Raw genomic sequence first — 19428 nt, 5'->3', positions numbered from 1 at the left:
CCCCCTACACCCCAGAGAGGTCTTCATTAGGGTCCCTCTTCCCACTGATCCCCCCTACACCCCAGAGAGGTCTTCATTAGGGTCCCTCTTCCCACTGATCCCCCTACACCCCAGAGAGGTCTTCATTAGGGTCCCTCTTCCCACTGATCCCCCCCTACACCCCAGAGAGGTCTTCATTAGGGTCCCTCTTCCCACTGATCCCCCTACACCCCAGAGAGGTCTTCATTAGGGTCCCTCTTCCCACTGATCCCCCTACACCCCAGAGAGGTCTTCATTAGGGTCCCTCTTCCCACTGACCCCCCTACACCCCAGAGAGGTCTTCATTAGGGTCCCTCTTCCCACTGATCCCCCTACACCCCAGAGAGGTCTTCATTAGGGTCCCTCTTCCCACTGATCCCCCTACACCCCAGAGAGGTCTTCATTAGGGTCCCTCTTCCCACTGACCCCCTACACCCCAGAGAGGTCTTCATTAGGGTCCCTCTTCCCACTGACCCCCTACACCCCAGAGAGGTCTTCATTAGGGTCCCTCTTCCCACTGAGGGTCCCTCTTCCCCCCCCTACACCCCAGAGAGGTCTTCATTAGGGTCCCTCTTCCCACTGACCCCCTACACCCCAGAGAGGTCTTCATTAGGGTCCCTCTTCCCACTGATCCCCCTACACCCCAGAGAGGTCTTCATTAGGGTCCCTCTTCCCACTGATCCCCCTACACCCCAGAGAGGTCTTCATTAGGGTCCCTCTTCCCACTGATCCCCCTACACCCCAGAGAGGTCTTCATTAGGGTCCCTCTTCCCACTGAGGTCTTCATTAGGGTCCCCTTCCCACACCCCAGAGAGGTCTTCATTAGGGTCCCTCTTCCCACTGACCCCCTACACCCCAGAGAGGTCTTCATTAGGGTCCCTCTTCCCACTGACCCCCCCTACACCCCAGAGAGGTCTTCATTAGGGTCCCTCTCCCCCCCTACGTATTTTATTTATGTATCACTTCTCTGTCTCCGTATTACTAACATTTATTCTGTCATATAGCACGGCGACGGTAGGATTGATCCAATCTCTGTCTCCCTCTCTCTCCCTCTCTCTCTCACTCCCTCTCTCTCCCTCTCTCTCTCACTCCCTCTCTCTCTCTCTCTCTCTCTCTCTCTCTCTCTCACTCCCTCTTTCTCTCTCTCTCCCTCTTTTTCTCTCTCCCTTTCTCACTCCCTCTCTCTCCCTCTCTCACTCCCTCTCTCTCTCTCCCTCTCTCACTCCCTCCCTCCCTCTCTCCCTCTCTCACTCCCTCCCTCTCTCTCTGTCCCTCCTTTTCTCACTCCCTCTCTCTCCCTCTCTCTCTCACTCCCTCTTTCTCTCTCTCTCCCTTTCTCACTCCCTCTCGCTCCCTCTCTCACTCCCCTCTCTCTCTCTCTCTCTCTCTCTCTCTCTCTCTCTCTCTCTCTCTCTCTCTCTCTCTCTCTCTCTCTCTCTCTCTCTCTCTCTCTCTCTCTCTCTCTCTCTTCTCTCTTTCCTCTTTCTCTCTCTCTCCCTCTCTCACTCCCTCTCTCTCTCTCTCCCTTTCTCACTCCGTCTCTCTCCCTCTCTCACACCCTCCCTCTCTCCCTCTCTCACTCCCTCCCTCTCTCTCTCTCTCCCTCCCTTTCTCACTCCCTCTCTCTCCCTCTCTCTCGCACTCCCTCTTTCTCTCTCTCTCCCTTTCTCACTCCCTCTCGCTCCCTCTCTCACTCCCCCTCTCTCTCTCTCTCCCTCCCTCTCTCCCTCTCTCTCTCTCTCTCTCTCTCTCTCTCTCTCTCTCTCTCTCTCTCTCTCTCTCTCTCTCTCTCTCTCTCTCTCTCTCTCTCTCTCTCTCTCTCTCCCTTTCTTACTCCCTCTCTCTCCCTCTCTCCTCTTCCCTCTCTCTCCCTCTCTCACTCCTTCCCTCTCTCTCACTCTCACTCCCTTTCTCACTCCCTCTTTCTCTCTCTCTCCCACTCTCTCACCCTCTCTCTCTTTCTCCCACTCACTCACCCTCTCTCTCTCTATCTCTCCATGTCTCTGTGATGAGGGAAATCTTTCATTTGTATGCAGTCATTCCAGATGACAGGAAGCCTGCGCAGGTGGATGTTTATTGTCATGAGTTCCCGAGTGGTGCAGCGTTCTAAGGCAATGCATCACTACAGACCCTGGTTTGATTCCAGGCTGTATCACAGCCGGCCGTAATTGGGAGGTGCACAATTGGCCCAATGTCGTCTGGGTTAGGGATTGGCCAGAGTAGGCCGTCATTGTAAATAAGAATTTGTTTTTAAATGACTTGCCAAGTTAAAAAATAAATAAATGAGCCTTACCCTGGAGGCAGAACGGGGTGATTGCTGCTAGATGGAGCAGCTGCAAAGTCAAAATGAGGTTTAAAATGGATGACTTTGTGGCTGTGCCAGCAAATGACCACCCTGCTGTGCTACTTCCAGTGCATGATTCATCCCACTAATGCCAACCTGCTAAACCTGCTGTAGAGTGACTTCACACTGACTCCAGCCGAGTTAAACCTTCTACTGTAAGGATTCATGTCCCCATCAGACTAGAATACAAAACGGCTATTTACTAGTAAGGTTTAATAGTCTCACAGAGTTTCGTCATTTGATAAGATCCGATATATTTGAGACGATGGAATAATGGTCTCTGGAGGAACAGGAAGAGGCTTAATAATGACTTCAAGATTCGCTTGTCCCTTCTTCATTCTCTAAATGTTTTTAAAGCATTTTATTTGAAATCTCGATTTCTTCTGTAAGTCCTGACAGGGTTTTTATGTGTCGGTGTTTGCAGTTGGTCTCGGTGACATATCCACATTATTAGATTATATTACTGTTTTATTCGGTCTGATGTTACAGGCTAGGTGGTCCTGTATAGTGGGTTCGATCCCCGGGACCACCCATACGTAGAATGTATGCACACATGACTGTAAGTCGCTTTGGATAAAAGCGTCTGCTAAATGGCATATATTATTATTATATATTATGATGTCAGTGTTCCACCCCATCAGACTGATGTTACAGGCTAGGTGGTCCTGTATAGTGATGATGTCAGTGTTCCACCCCATCAGACTGATGTTACAGGCTAGGTGGTCCTGTATAGTGATGATGTCAGTGTGTTCCACCCCATCAGACTGATGTTACAGGCTAGGTGGTCCTGTATAGTGATGATGTCATTGTTCCACCCCATCAGACTGATGTTACAGGCTAGGTGGTCCTGTATAGTGATGATGTCAGTGTTCCACCCCATCAGACTGATGTTACAGGCTAGGTGGTTCTGTATAGTGATGATGTCAGTGTTCCACCCCATCAGACTGATGTTACAGGCTAGGTGGTTCTGTATAGTGATGATGTCAGTGTTCCACCCCATCAGACTGATGTTACAGGCTAGGTGGTCCTGTATAGTGATGATGTCAGTGTGTTCCACCCCATCAGACTGATGTTACAGGCTAGGTGGTCCTGTATAGTGATGATGTCAGTGTGTTCCACCCCATCAGACTGATGTTACAGGCTAGGTGGTCCTGTATAGTGATGATGTCATTGTGTTCCACCCCATCAGACTGATGTTACAGGCTAGGTGGTCCTGTATAGTGATGATGTCATTGTGTTCCACCCCATCAGACTGATGTTACAGGCTAGGTGGTCCTGTATAGTGATGATGTCAGTGTGTTCCACCCCATCAGACTGATGTTACAGGCTAGGTGGTCCTGTATAGTGATGATGTCATTGTTCCACCCCATCAGACTGATGTTACAGGCTAGGTGGTCCTGTATAGTGATGATGTCAGTGTGTTCCACCCCATCAGACTGATGTTACAGGCTAGGTGGTCCTGTATAGTGATGATGTCAGTGTTCCACCCCATCAGACTGATGTTACAGGCTAGGTGGTCCTGTATAGTGATGATGTCAGTGTGTTCCACCCCATCAGACTGATGTTACAGGCTAGGTGGTCCTGTATAGTGATGATGTCATTGTTCCACCCCATCAGACTGATGTTACAGGCTAGGTGGTCCTGTATAGTGATGATGTCAGTGTTCCACCCCATCAGACTGATGTTACAGGCTAGGTGGTCCTGTATAGTGATGATGTCATTGTTCCACCCCATCAGACTGATGTTACAGGCTAGGTGGTCCTGTATAGTGATGATGTCAGTGTGTTTCACCCCATGTAGTATAGAGTTCTCTATGTGGATGTCTGTAGAATAGAGTTCTCTATGTGGATGTCTGTATATCAACCTCTCTATGTGGATGTCTGTAGTATAGAGTTCTCTATGTGGATGTCTGTAGTATAGAGTTCTCTATGTGGATGTCTGTAGTATATAATTCTCTATGTGGATGTCTGTAGAATAGAGTTCTCTATGTGGATGTCTGTAGTATAGAATTCTCTATATGGATGTCTGTATATCAACCTCTCTATGTGGATGTCTGTATATCAACCTCTCTATGTGGATGTCTGTAGTATAGAGTTCTCTGTGTGGATGTCTGTAGTATAGAATTCTCTATGTGGATGTCTGTATATCAACCTCTCTATGTGGATGTCTGTAGTATAGAGTTCTCTATGTGGATGTCTGTAGTATAGAGTTCTCTATGTGGATGTCTGTAGTATATAATTCTCTATGTGGATGTCTGTAGTATAGAGTTCTCTATGTGGATGTCTGTAGTATATAATTCTCTATGTGGATGTCTGTAGGATAGAGTTCTCTATGTGGATGTCTGTAGTATAGAGTTCCCTATGTGGATGTCTGGAGGATAGAGTTCGATATGTTTTTTTCTCAATCTAGATTTTTCTGGACAATTTTTCTGGACCATCTAGATTTTTCTGGACAAAACCATGCATTCTAAACATTACCCTGTCAAAACACTGCATTCTAAACATTACCCTGTCAAAACCCTGCATTCTAAACATTACCCCGTCAAAACCCTGCATTCTAAACATTACCCTGTCAAAACCCTGCATTCTAAACATTACCCCGTCAAAACCCTGCATTCTAAACATTACCCTGTCAAAACACTGCATTCTAAACATTACCCTGTCAAAACACTGCATTCTAAATGTTCACCTGTCATAACCCTGCATTCTAAACATTACCCCATCAAAACCCTGCATTCTAAACATTACCCTGTCAAAACCCTGCATTCTAAATGGTCACCTGTCAAAACCCTGCATTCTAAATGTTCACCTGTCATAACCCTGCATTCTAAATGTTCACCTGTCAAAACCCTGCATTCTAAATGTTCACCTGTCATAACCCTGCATTCTAAATGTTCATCTGTCATAACCCTGCATTCTAAATGTTCACCTGTCAAAACCCTGCATTCTAAATGTTCACCTGTCATAACCCTGCATTCTAAATGTTCACCTGTCATAACCCTGCATTCTAAATGTTCACCTGTCAAAACCCTGCATTCTAAATGTTCACCTGTCATAACCCTGCATTCTAAACATTACCCCATCAAAACCATGCATTCTAAATGTTCACCTTTCAAAACCCTGCATTCTAAACATTACCCCGTCAAAACCCTGCATTCTAAACATTACCCCGTCAAATCCCTGCATTCTAAACATTACCCTGTCAAAACCCTGCATTCTAAATGTTCACCTGTCATAACCCTGCATTCTAAACATTACCCCATCAAAACCCTGCATTCTAAACATTACCCTGTCAAAACACTGCATTCTAAACATTACCCTGTCAAAACCCTGCATTCTAAACATTACCCCGTCAAAACCCTGCATTCTAAACATTACCCTGTCAAAACCCTGCATTCTAAACATTACCCCGTCAAAACCCTGCATTCTAAACATTACCCTGTCAAAACACTGCATTCTAAACATTACCCTGTCAAAACACTGCATTCTAAATGTTCACCTGTCATAACCCTGCATTCTAAACATTACCCCATCAAAACCCTGCATTCTAAACATTACCCTGTCAAAACCCTGCATTCTAAATGGTCACCTGTCAAAACCCTGCATTCTAAATGTTCACCTGTCATAACCCTGCATTCTAAATGTTCACCTGTCAAAACCCTGCATTCTAAATGTTCACCTGTCATAACCCTGCATTCTAAATGTTCACCTGTCAAAACCCTGCATTCTAAATGTTCACCTGTCATAACCCTGCATTCTAAATGTTCACCTGTCATAACCCTGCATTCTAAATGTTCACCTGTCAAAACCCTGCATTCTAAATGTTCACCTGTCATAACCCTGCATTCTAAACATTACCCCATCAAAACCATGCATTCTAAATGTTCACCTTTCAAAACCCTGCATTCTAAACATTACCCCGTCAAAACCCTGCATTCTAAACATTACCCCGTCAAATCCCTGCATTCTAAACATTACCCTGTCAAAACCCTGCATTCTAAATGTTCACCTGTCATAACCCTGCATTCTAAACATTACCCCATCAAAACCCTGCATTCTAAACATTACCCTGTCAAAACCCTGCATTCTAAATGTTCACCTGTCAAAACCCTGCATTCTAAATGTTCACCTGTCATAACCCTGCATTCAAAATGTTCACCTGTCAAAACCCTGCATTCTAAATGTTCACCTGTCATAACCCTGCATTCTAAATGTTCACCTGTCATAACCCTGCATTCTAAATGTTCACCTGTCAGAACCCTGCATTCTAAATGTTCACCTGTCATAACCCTGCATTCTAAATGTTCACCTGTCAAAACACTGCATTCTAAATGTTCACCTGTCATAACCCTACATTCTAAACATTACCCCATCAAAACCCTGCATTCTAAACATTACCCTGTCAAAACCCTGCATTCTAAATGTTCACCTGTCAAAACCCTGCATTCTAAATGTTCACCTGTCATAACCCTGCATTCTAAATGTTCACCTGTCAAAACCCTGCATTCTAAATGTTCACCTGTCATAACCCTGCATTCTAAATGTTCACCTGTCATAACCCTGCATTCTAAATGTTCACCTGTCATAACCCTGCATTCTAAATGTTCACCTGTCATAACCCTGCATTCTAAATGTTCACCTGTCAAAACCCTGCATTCTAAATGTTCACCTGTCAAAACCCTGCATTCTAAATGTTCACCTGTCATAACCCTGCATTCTAAATGTTCACCTGTCATAACCCTGCATTCTAAATGTTCACCTGTCATAACCCTGCATTCTAAATGTTCACCTGTCAGAACCCTGCATTCTAAATGTTCACCTGTCATAACCCTGCATTCTAAATGTTCACCTGTCAAAACACTGCATTCTAAATGTTCACCTGTCATAACCCTACATTCTAAACATTACCCCATCAAAACCCTGCATTCTAAACATTACCCTGTCAAAACCCTGCATTCTAAATGTTCACCTGTCAAAACCCTGCATTCTAAATGTTCACCTGTCATAACCCTGCATTCTAAATGTTCACCTGTCAAAACCCTGCATTCTAAATGTTCACCTGTCATAACCCTGCATTCTAAATGTTCACCTGTCATAACCCTGCATTCTAAATGTTCACCTGTCATAACCCTGCATTCTAAATGTTCACCTGTCATAACCCTGCATTCTAAATGTTCACCTGTCAAAACCCTGCATTCTAAATGTTCACCTGTCAAAACCCTGCATTCTAAATGTTCACCTGTCATAACCCTGCATTCTAAATGTTCACCTGTCATAACCCTGCATTCTAAACATTACCCCGTCAAAACCCTGCATTCTAAACATTACCCCGTCAAATCCCTGCATTCTAAACATTACCCTGTCAAAACCCTGCATTCTAAATGTTCACCTGTCATAACCCTGCATTCTAAACATTACCCCATCAAAACCCTGCATTCTAAACATTACCCTGTCAAAACCCTGCATTCTAAATGTTCACCTGTCAAAACCCTGCATTCTAAATGTTCACCTGTCATAACCCTGCATTCTAAATATTCACCTGTCAAAACCCTGCATTCTAAATGTTCACCTGTCAAAACCCTGCATTCTAAATGTTCACCTGCCATAACCCTGCATTCTAAATGTTCACCTGTCATAACCCTGCATTCTAAATGTTCACCTGTCATAACCCTGCATTCTAAATGTTCACCTGTCAAAACCCTGCATTCTAAATGTTCACCTGTCAGAACCCTGCATTCTAAACATTACCCTGTCAAAACCCTGCATTCTAAATGTTCACCTGTCATAACCCTGCATTCTAAATGTTCACCTGTCAAAACCCTGCATTCTAAATGTTCACCTGTCAAAACCCTGCATTCTAGATGTTCACCTGTCATAACCCTGCATTCTAAATGTTCACCTGTCATAACCCTGCATTCTAAATGTTCACCTGTCATAACCCTGCATTCTAAATGTTCACCTGTCATAACCCTGCATTCTAAATGTTCACCTGTCAAAACCCTGCATTCTAAATGTTCACCTGTCAAAACCCTGCATTCTAAATGTTCACCTGTCATAACCCTGCATTCTAAATGTTCACCTGTCATAACCCTGCATTCTAAATGTTCACCTGTCAAAACCCTGCATTCTAAATGTTCACCTGTCATAACCCTGCATTCTAAACATTACCCCATCAAAACCATGCATTCTAAATGTTCACCTTTCAAAACCCTGCATTCTAAATGTTCACCTGTCATAACCCTGCATTCTAAATGTTCACCTGTCATAACCCTGCATTCTAAACATTACCCCGTCATAACCCTGCATTTCTAAATGTTCACCTGTCATAACCCTGCATTCTAAATGTTCACCTGTCAAAACCCTGCATTCTAAATGTTCACCTGTCAAAACCCTGCATTCTAAACATTACCGCATCAAAACCCTGCATTTCTAAATGTTCACCTGTCATAACCCTGCATTCTAAATGTTCACCTGTCAAAACCCTGCATTCTAAACATTACCCTGTCAAAACCCTGCATTCTCAATGTTCACCTGTCAAAACCCTTCATTCTCAATGTTCACCTGTCATAACCCTGCATTCTAAATGTTCACCTGTCAAAAACCCTGCATTTCTAAATGTTCACCTGTCAAAACCCTTCATTCTCAATGTTAACCTGTCAACACTGCATTCTAAACATTACCCCATCAAAACCCTGCATTCTAAATGTTCACCTGTCAACACTCTGCATTCTAAACATTACCCCATCAAAACCCTGCATTCTAAATGTTCACCTGTCAACACTCTGCATTCTAAACATTACCCCATCAAAACCCTGCATTCTAAACGTTACTGCCAGCATGCACATTGATTGCCTTGCGGCACTCTCATTGACAGTTACATGCAGCCCATATTGAATGCATAATGATGAAACATTACAAACATTGATCTTGTTAATAACCAGATGGTAACTGTATTGGTAAACCCAAAGTGATATTTACATAGTGAAAGTCATACTATCATTAACCAAATATTATTTGCTATTCTTACGCTGAAGTTTACTTACAGAGTGGTGAGACAAAGCGTCTCACTTCCTGGTCGTCCAAACAAGAGTGCTGCCTGCACCCGCACGCCCGACTAGCACCACCACCCTGGATGGTTCCGACCTTGAATATGTGGACATCTATAAGTACCTAGGTGTCTGGCTAGAATGTAAACACTCCTTCCAGACTCATATCAAACATCCCCAATCTAAAATCAAATCTAGTGTCGGCTTTCTATTTCGCAACAAAGCCTCCTTCACTCACGCCGCCAAACTTGGCAGTCAGAATATTTAAGGAGGTTTTTAGGAGGTCCTGGCAGTCAGAATATTTAAGGAGGTTTTTAGGAGGTCCTGGTAGTCAGAATATTTAAAGAGGTTTTTAGGATGTCCTGGCAGTCAGTAGACTGTTTAAGGAGTTTTTTTTATGAGGTCCTGGCAGTCAGTAGAAGGTTTTCATTATTTTCTATGAGATCCCCTCCCCAGCCAGCCTCCTTCTCCCCTCCCTAGTCAGCCTCCTTCTCCCCTCCCCTCCCCAGCCAGCCTCATTCTCCCCTCCCCTCCCCAGCAATTCTCCTTCTCCCCTCCCCAGCCAGCCTCCTTCTACCCTAATTTAATAGATTAATGGAAAAGCCAAGACAGAAGAGAAACTTTGTCTTCTAGAATTCTTCATAACTGCTGTGTTCCTTTCCAGCGAGACAGGAAATCAATATACATGCCAATAGGTGAAGCTGTTCCCTTTGATAAACTCCTCTGTCTTGTTGAGCTTGCTGGGTTTCTTTTTTATTCTCATAAGGATGTATAATATCATAGACATCATATCTCAACTCTGGTTTGGCGTTCATATCTGATCTGATATATGTATTATCATAGATATCATATCTCAACTCTGGTTTGGCGTTCATATCTGATCTGATATATGTATTATCATAGACATCATATCTAAGCTCTACTAAACGTTCATATCTGATCTGATGATTTCCTTTGTTTTGTTTTTGTTTCAGGAATACCAGATCGACATCATCTTTGCCCAGACGTGGACAGACAGCAGGTTGAGCTACAACAGCACCATGAATATCCTGACCCTGAACAGCAACATGGTGGGACTCATCTGGCTCCCCGACACCATCTTCAGGAACTCCAAGAACGCTGACTCCCATTGGATTACAACACCCAATCAGCTGCTCAGGATATGGAACGACGGGAAGATACTCTACACGCTAAGGTTAACAAAAGAGAAAACATTTGGTTTTGTTTGTTTGTTTACTTGTTGTTGGTTTTTTGCCTCATTTGCATATTGTTTTGGTGTTTGAAATGTGGTGAGTCTGCTGTGGTTTTCATGAAGAGTCTCAGAGTAGGATTGCTGATCTAGGATCAGGGCCCCACTCTTATTCAGTATGTGGTTCAGAGGCGTAAACATTGATATACTATGATCTATGGTCTATGGTCTGCTTTGATAAGGTCAGAAAATAAATACCAGTTACTGGCTCGCTCCTACTTACTTTTAACGGTTCCTAAAACCATAACAGATCTTTTAGTTACTCAGCTCCGCGGTCTTGGAATTCTCTCCAGACCAGCTGGAAACTCCAGGATCTGGTTTCCTTGGATGGGTTTAAAGGTTTGGTTGACTCACATGTTACAGAGGAATGTGATTGTCATTAGGACTTGATGTGGTTGTACATATTGTTTACTGGTCTGATAGCGTAGTCAAATCAAATCAAATCAAATTGTATTTGTCACATACACATGGTTAGCAGATGTTAATGCGAGTGTAGCGAAATGCTTGTGCTTCTAGTTCCGACAATGCAGTGATAACCAACAAGTAATCTAACTAACAATTCCAAAACTACTGCCTTATACACAGTGTAAGGGGATAAAGAATATGTACATAAGGATATATGAATGAGTGATGGTACAGAGCAGCATAGGCAAGATACAGTAGATGGTATCGAGTGCAGTATATACATATGAGATGAGTATGTAAACAAAGTGGCATAGTTAAAGTGGCTAGTGATAAATTGTATTACATATGGATGCAGTCGATTATATAGAGTACAGTATATACTTATGCATATGAGATGAATAATGTAGGGTAAGTAACATTATATAAGATAGCATTGTTTAAAGTGGCTAGTGATATATTTACATCATTTCCCATCAATTCCCATTATTAAAGTGGCTGGAGTTGAGTTAGTGTCAGTGTCAGTGTGTTGGCAGCAGCCACTCAATGTTAGTGGTGGCTGTTTAACAGTCTGATGGCCTTGAGATAGAAGCTGTTTTTCAGTCTCTCGGTCCCAGCTTTGATGCACCTGTACTGACCTCGCCTTCTGGATGATAGCGGGGTGAACAGGCAGTGGCTCGGGTGGTTGATGTCCTTGATGATCTTTATGGCCTTCCTGTAACATCGGGTGGTGTAGGTGTCCTGGAGGGCAGGTAGTTTGCCCCCGGTTATGCGTTGTGCAGACCTCACTACCCTCTGGAGAGCCTTACGGTTGTGGGCGGAGCAGTTGCCGTACCAGGCGGTGATACAGCCCGCCAGGATGCTCTCGATTGTGCATCTGTAGAAGTTTGTGAGTGCTTTTGGTGACAAGCAGAATTTCTTCAGCCTCCTAAGGTTGAAGAGGCGCTGCTGCGCCTTCTTCACGATGCTGTCTGTGTGAGTGGACCAATTCAGTTTGTCTGTGATGTCTATGCCGAGGAACTTAAAACTTGCTACCCTCTCCACTACTGTTCCATCGATGTGGATAGGGGTTGAGTTTTGTTGACGTTGAGTGTGAGGTTATTTTCCTGACACCACACTCCGAGGGCCCTCACCTCCTCCCTGTAGGCCGTCTCGTCGTTGTTGGTAATCAAGCCTACCACTGTTGTGTCGTCCGCAAACTTGATGATTGAGTTGGAGGCGTGCGTGGCCACGCAGTCGTGGGTGAACAGGGAGTACAGGAGAGGGCTCAGAACACAACCTTGTGGGGCCCCAGTGTTGAGGATCAGCGGGGAGGAGATGTTGTTGCCTACCCTCACCACCTGGGGGCGGCCCGTCAGGAAGTCCAGTACCCAGTTGCACAGGGCGGGGTCGAGACCCAGGGTCTCGAGCTTGATGACGAGCTTGGAGGGTACTATGGTGTTGAATGCCGAGCTGTAGTCGATGAACAGCATTCTCACATAGGTATTCCTCTTGTCCAGATGGGTTAGGGCAGTGTGCAGTGTGGTTGAGATTGCATCGTCTGTGGATCTATTTGGGCGGTAAGCAAATTGGAGTGGGTCTAGGGTGTCAGGTAGGGTGGAGGTGATATGGTCCTTGACTAGTCTCTCAAAGCACTTCATGATGACGGAAGTGAGTGCTACCGGGAGGTAGTCGTTTAGCTCAGTTACCTTAGCTTTCTTGGGAACAGGAACAATGGTGGCCCTCTTGAAGCATGTGGGAACAGCAGACTGGTATAGGGATTGATTGAATATGTCCGTAAACACACCGGCCAGCTGGTCTGCGCATGCTCTGAGGGCGCGGCTGGGGCTGCAGCCTTGCGAGGGTTAACACGTTTAAATGTCTTGCTCACCTCGGCTGCAGTGAAGGAGAGACCGCATGACTACCTAGTCAATATCTAGTTACCTCTCCTACCTTACTGGCTTGATAGTGTAGTCAATATCTAGTTACATCCCTCTCCTTACTGGCCTGATAGTGTAGTCAATATCTAGCTACCTCTCTCCCATACTGGCCTGATATTGACTACACTATCTAGCTACTTGCCTCTCCTTACTGTGGAAAGCCGGAGCGAAGCATTTACTAATGAAATATTATTATTATTATACTGGGCCCTGTGAAGTTGTGTTGCCACGTAGCAGCTCAAACCCTCCCCATTGGGCAGTGTAGAAGTTGCCACGTAGCAGCTCAAACCCTCCCCATTGGGCAGTGTAGAAGTTGCCACGTAGCAGCTCAAACCCTCCCCATTGGGCAGTGTAGAAGTTGCCACGTAGCAGCTCAAACCCTCCCCATTGGGCAGTGTAGACTACCACGGTGACGTCCAGATGGTTAATACCAATACTACAAGTTATTTCTCCTGTAGGCTGCTAGCTATCGCCTTCAACATGTGATAGCCTACAGATGCACAGTGGGAAGCAACTCAATACACTGGACATTCACACCAGCTTGTTATTTCAGCTAATTGACAAGTCACAGTGAAATCCTGATGGGGTCCAATACTAGAAGTTATTTCTCCCTCGCCCCCATCAAAATAAATATCATATTATTTTACTAATTTTAACTAGTGCCATGCTTCTGTTGTTGCCAGCTAACCAGCCCAGCATATAAACTAGCTAGCTGGGAAGGTCTCATCAGGATGACTGACTGAACTAGCTAGCTGGGAAGGTCTCATCAGGATGACTGACTGAACTAGCTAACTGGGAAGATCTCATCAGGACGACTGACTGAACTAGCTAGCTGGGAAGGTCTCATCAGGACGACTGACTGAACTAGCTAGCTGGGAAGGTCTCATCAGGATGACTGACTGAACTAGCTAACTGGGAAGGTTTCATTAGGATGACTGACTGAACTAGCTAGCTGGGAAGGTCTCATCAGGACGACTGACTGAACTAGCTAGCTGGGAAGGTCTCATCAGGATGACTGACTGAACTAGCTAGCTGGGAAGGTCTCATCAGGATGACTGACTGAACTAGCTAGCTGGGAAGGTCTCATCAGGATGACTGACTGAACTAGCTAGCTGGGAAGGATTCATCAGGATGACTGACTGAACTAGCTAGCTGGGAAGGTCTCATCAGGACGACTGACTGAACTAGCTAACTGGGAAGGTCTCATTAGGAGTCTCAGTGACAGACCCATTAAAGAGCAATATAGCACAATCCCAACAGGCCAGGTCAGGTAGCCTCAGTGCATTATGGCTTTAAACAAACAGATTACTACATAGCACAGTCAGAGACCCTTTAGGGAACCTATTCTCAACTGGTTCTCGAGGACAGAAAATTACTCAATCAACTTAAAAGGTAGATTTAGCAATTCACAAAGTAAACAGCAGTCTTGTCCGACTTCCACAGATACGCATCATCTTGACTGGGGCTCATCCATTATCTCACGCCAGAGAGCGTCACTCCTCTGCGAATAGCAAGTTTTCCGCTTATTATGTTACTAGTCTGCTTAGTAGCCAGAGCAATGCTGCCAGGGAGTGGTCATGAACGTATCGTCAGGGCAGATACTGAACGTATCATCAGGGCAGATACTGAACGTATCGTCAGGGCAGATACTGAACGTATCGTCAGGGCAGATACTGAACTTATCGTCAGGGCAGATACTGAACGTATCGTCAGGGCAGATACTGAACGTATCGTCAGGGCAGATACTGAACGTATCGTCAGGGCAGATACTGAACGTATCGTCAGGGCAGATACTGAACTTATCGTCAGGGCAGATACTGAACGTATCGTCAGGGCAGATACTGAACGTATCGTCAGGGCAGATACTGAACTTATCGTCAGGGCAGATACTGAATGTATCATCAGGGCAGATACTGAACGTATCGTCAGGGCAGATACTGAACGTATCGTCAGGGCAGATACTGAACTTATCGTCAGGGCAGATACTGAACGTATCGTCAGGGCAGATATTCTTGAAAAAAAGTGACATTTGAAAGTAGAGCTGCAGCTCTTGAATTTTGAGAGTTATTTGACTAAATGTTTTACCTGCATGTGACTGAAGGAGGATTTGATCAATTGAGACTCCTTTCCCTGCACCTGTCAATTCCGAGCTGCGCTCATCTCTTCATGTATAATTTGACAAGTGATAATACTCATCATCGGACTATTTGTTAATTTAATCTTGTCTATAGGCTTACTTTTATTATGTGTGAAATTAGTTTCGGTATCGTTTAGATGTAGTTTCGATGGGCAGGCTTGACTTGCATCGTTGGTTTGCTCATCAATAACATGATTTGCATTATTCTAAAGGTTCTAATCGTTGGTTTCCCCTTGCTCATCAATAACATGTCATTATTCTAAAGGCTGCAACACATAGCATGTTTTTGTTTCCCTGTAGAATAAATGTTAGTTGTCGCGTTATAGTGAATAAAACAGTCCCGTAACAGCTTATTTTTTCAAAATTAAAACAGAAAAGAAAATGATACATTATCAAACCCACAAGGCGTGTGGTCAAATGATTTGCTATAAACATGTGCCCCAGAGCTGATAAATACGCATAACACAAACATCATTACACTATTGTCTTTACAAAAATAATTAAATCAACATCTTGTCGTGGACATTTCCTCTATTTACCAAATCATGAGAGCAAACCACACACACAAGTCAGAGTTAGTTATCACAAAGTCCATTTTTAATTAGAAGAGCTCTATCACAACCCTGTGACTCTCAGATCAATTCAGTGTCTATCAATGAATTCTCTGAGAGTCCCTTACACATTGCAATTGAGGTCCTTTATAGCAAAGACACACACTGGATAAGACAGCATAGACATAATTTATCGTTCAGCTTTGTCTCCTAAACTATAGTCTTTTCTCAAACTCAGAACCATAAACCAATCCTCCATATCAACTGCCATATATCAAATCCATCCTATCTTGACAAGATCACAGAGACACACTGTCTGGCACACAGACATTGTGGAGCCAAGAGATACACGCTTGACCCCTCCCCTCTCTCCGGCCCAAATAACTTAGTCCTGACAGAGAACAGATACTGCAACCCCGCCACAGTATTATACAAACACATTCAGCAGAGATAGATGGGATTAGCTGAGGGTGACGAGCAGAGATAGATGGGATGGGCTGGAGGGTGTCCAGCAGAGATAGATGGGATGGGCTGAGGGTGTCCAGTAGAGATAGAGGGGATGGGCTGAGGGTGTCCAGCAGAGATAGATGGGAGGGGCTGAGGGTGTCCAGTAGAGATAGGTGGGATGGGCTGAGGGTGTCCAGCAGAGATAGGTGGGATGGGCTGAGGGTGACCAGCAGAGATAGGTGGGATGGGCTGAGGGTGTCCAGCAGAGATAGATGGGATGGGCTGAGGGTGTCCAGCAGAGATAGATGGGAGGGGCTGAGGGTGTCCAGTAGAGATAGGTGGGATGGGCTGAGGGTGTCCAGCAGAGATAGATGGGATGGGCTGAGGGTGTCCAGCAGAGATAGATGGGAGGGGCTGAGGGTGTCCAGTAGAGATAGGTGGGAGGGGCTGAGGGTGTCCAGTAGAGATAGGTGGGATGGGCTGAGGGTGTCCAGCAGAGATAGGTGGGATGGGCTGAGGGTGACCAGCAGAGATAGATGGGATGGGCTGAGGGAAGCTGAGGGTTGGTATGTGGAATTGGAGACAAGTTCGAGTGGAGTTGCTCTGTGGGCGATAGGATGATGGTCAAAGTTTTTTAAAAATACAAATACAAATAAAACATAATAAAAAGTACATTTGAATGACACTAAGTGGCAGTGTTTTTACAACTAATGCCGGTTTGCCTGAGGCTGATGCCGTGCAGGTGTTTGTACACATGAATATACACACACTCTCCGTCAAATAAACACATACAAGAACACACACATACATGTGATAGTGCCAGACATGCACACAAACATATACAGTTGGCATTGCTGTCCTTTGTTTTCAATGTATTATTTTGTTTTATTATTTTCTGTCTTCTTCTGTCTTTTCCTTTTGTCTCTTTAGTTCAAATCTCTTGGTTGTTGGTGCATTCATCGGTGGGTTCTGGGGAAATGGAATTAATTGTATTTTTTTTTTTTCTTCTGGGGGGACTGTGGGAGGGTTCTTAAATGGTTGAGGGACAGCTATTGGGGAACTGTGGGGGGGATCTTGGAGGGTTCGAGTTCACGTTTTTCGGTCTGGTGGTAGATCGGTCAACATGCCCTTGAACAGGGCATTGACCCCTGGATGCTTCTGTGTGTCGCTCTGAATGGGAATCTGTTGGATGACTGGTATAGTTGGTAACTGGTAGTTGTTGAATGGGAATCTGTTGGATGACTGGTATAGTTGGTAACTGGTAGTTGTTGAATGGGAATCTGTTGGATGACTGGTATAGTTGGTAACTGGTAGTTGTTGAATGGGAATCTGTTGGATGACTGGTATAGTTGGTAACTGGTAGTTGTTGAATGGGAATCTGTTGGATGACTGGTATAGTTGGTAACTGGTACTTGTTGAATGGGAATCTGTTGGATGACTGGTATAGTTGGTAACTGGTACTTGTTGAATGGGAATCTGTTGGATGACTGGTATAGTTGGTAACTGGTAGTTGTTGAATGGGAATCTGTTGGATGACTGGTATAGTTGGTAACTGGTAGTTGTTGAATGGGAATCTGTTGGATGACTGGTATAGTTGGTAACTGGTAGTTGTTGAATGGGAATCTGTTGGATGACTGGTATAGTTGGTAACTGGTAGTTGTTGAATGGGAATCTGTTGGATGACTGGTATAGTTGGTAACTGGTACTTGTTGAATGGGAATCTGTTGGATGACTGGTATAGTTGGTAACTGGTACTTGTTGAATGGGAATCTGATGGATGACTGGTATAGTTGGTAACTGGTAGTTGTTGAATGGGAATCTGTTGGATGACTGGTATAGTTGGTAACTGGTACTTGTTGAATGGGAATCTGTTGGATGACTGGTATAGTTGGTAACTGGTAGTTGTTGAATGGGAATCTGTTGGATGACTGGTATAGTTGGTAACTGGTAGTTGTTGAATGGGAATCTGTTGGATGACTGGTATAGTTGGTAACTGGTAGTTGTTGAATGGGAATCTGTTGGATGACTGGTATTGTTATGCAGGTGAATGAGGACCCAAAAGCGACTTGGCGAAAACAGAGTTTTTAATCCAGTAAGATACTTAACAAAACAAAAGGCATAATACTACTCGTAAAGACGAGAACAGACTGGAGACTTGATCAAGAACTGCAGGTTGCCTCGGGAAGGCACTTGAACCTAGCAGACTCAGACACCTGCTCACCACGCAGCATCTGAGGGAAACACGACACGACAGGGCAAAACATAGACACAGCACGGTGAATATAGACAAGGATCCGACAGGGCAGGTACGGAAAACAAGGAGAGAAATAGGGACTCTAATCAGGGAAAAGGATCGGGAACAGGTGTGGGAAGACTAAATGATTGATTAGGGGAATAGGAACAGCTGGGAGCAGGAACGGAACGATAGAGAGAAGAGAGAGCGAGAGAGTGAGAGAGGGAGGGGGAGAGAGAGGGATAGAAAGAGGGAAAGAACCTAATAAGACCAGCAGAGGGAAACGAATAGAAGGGGAAGCACAGGGACAAGACATGATAATTAATGACAAAACATGACAGTACCCCCACTCACCGAGCGCCTCCTGGCGCACTCGAGGAGGAACCCTGGCGGCAACGGAGGAAATCATCAATAAGCGAACGGTCCAGCACGTCCCGAGACGGAACCCAACTCCTCTCCTCAGGACCGTAACCCTCCCAATCCACTAAGTATTGGTGACCCCGTCCCCGAGAACGCATGTCCATGATCTTACGTACCTTGTAAATAGGTGCGCTCTCAACAAGGACGGGAGGGGGGAGGGAAGACGAACGGGGGTGCGAAGAAAGGGCTTGACACAGGAGACATGGAAGACAGGATGGACGCGACGAAGATGTCGCGGAAGAAGCAGTCGCACAGCGACAGGATTGACGACCTGGGAGACACGGAACGGACCAATGAACCGCGGAGTCAACTTACGAGAAGCTGTCGTAAGAGGAAGGTTGCGAGTGGAAAGCCACACTCTCTGGCCGCAACAATACCTTGGACTCTTAATCCTGCGTTTATTGGCGGCTCTCACAGTCTGTGCCCTGTAACGGCAAAGTGCAGACCTCACCCTCCTCCAGGTGCGCTCACAACGTTGGACAAACGCTTGAGCGGAGGGAACGCTGGACTCGGCAAGCTGGGATGAGAACAGAGGAGGCTGGTAACCCAGACTACTCTGAAACGGAGATAACCCGGTAGCAGACGAAGGAAGCGAGTTGTGAGCGTATTCTGCCCAGGGGAGCTGTTCTGCCCAAGACGCAGGGTTTCTGAAAGAAAGGCTGC

At 45.1% G+C, this 19428-nt stretch overlaps 1 protein-coding gene across 1 annotated transcript in view; it reads left to right on the top strand.

Moving 5' to 3' along the window:
- The window catches only part of LOC123997395 (gamma-aminobutyric acid receptor subunit gamma-3), a 299209-nt gene that overhangs the window by 166266 nt on the left and 113515 nt on the right, over window positions 1-19428 (top strand). The window contains exon 4 of the mRNA XM_046301574.1: window positions 10382-10602. Coding sequence (XP_046157530.1) covers window positions 10382-10602 — 221 coding nt within the window. The remainder of the gene's footprint in view (window positions 1-10381; window positions 10603-19428) is intronic.

The sequence above is a fragment of the Oncorhynchus gorbuscha genome, linkage group LG15 (genome assembly GCF_021184085.1).
Source record: "Oncorhynchus gorbuscha isolate QuinsamMale2020 ecotype Even-year linkage group LG15, OgorEven_v1.0, whole genome shotgun sequence".
Lineage (NCBI taxonomy): Eukaryota > Metazoa > Chordata > Actinopteri > Salmoniformes > Salmonidae > Oncorhynchus > Oncorhynchus gorbuscha.
This window is presented reverse-complemented; position numbering and strand designations above follow the sequence as displayed.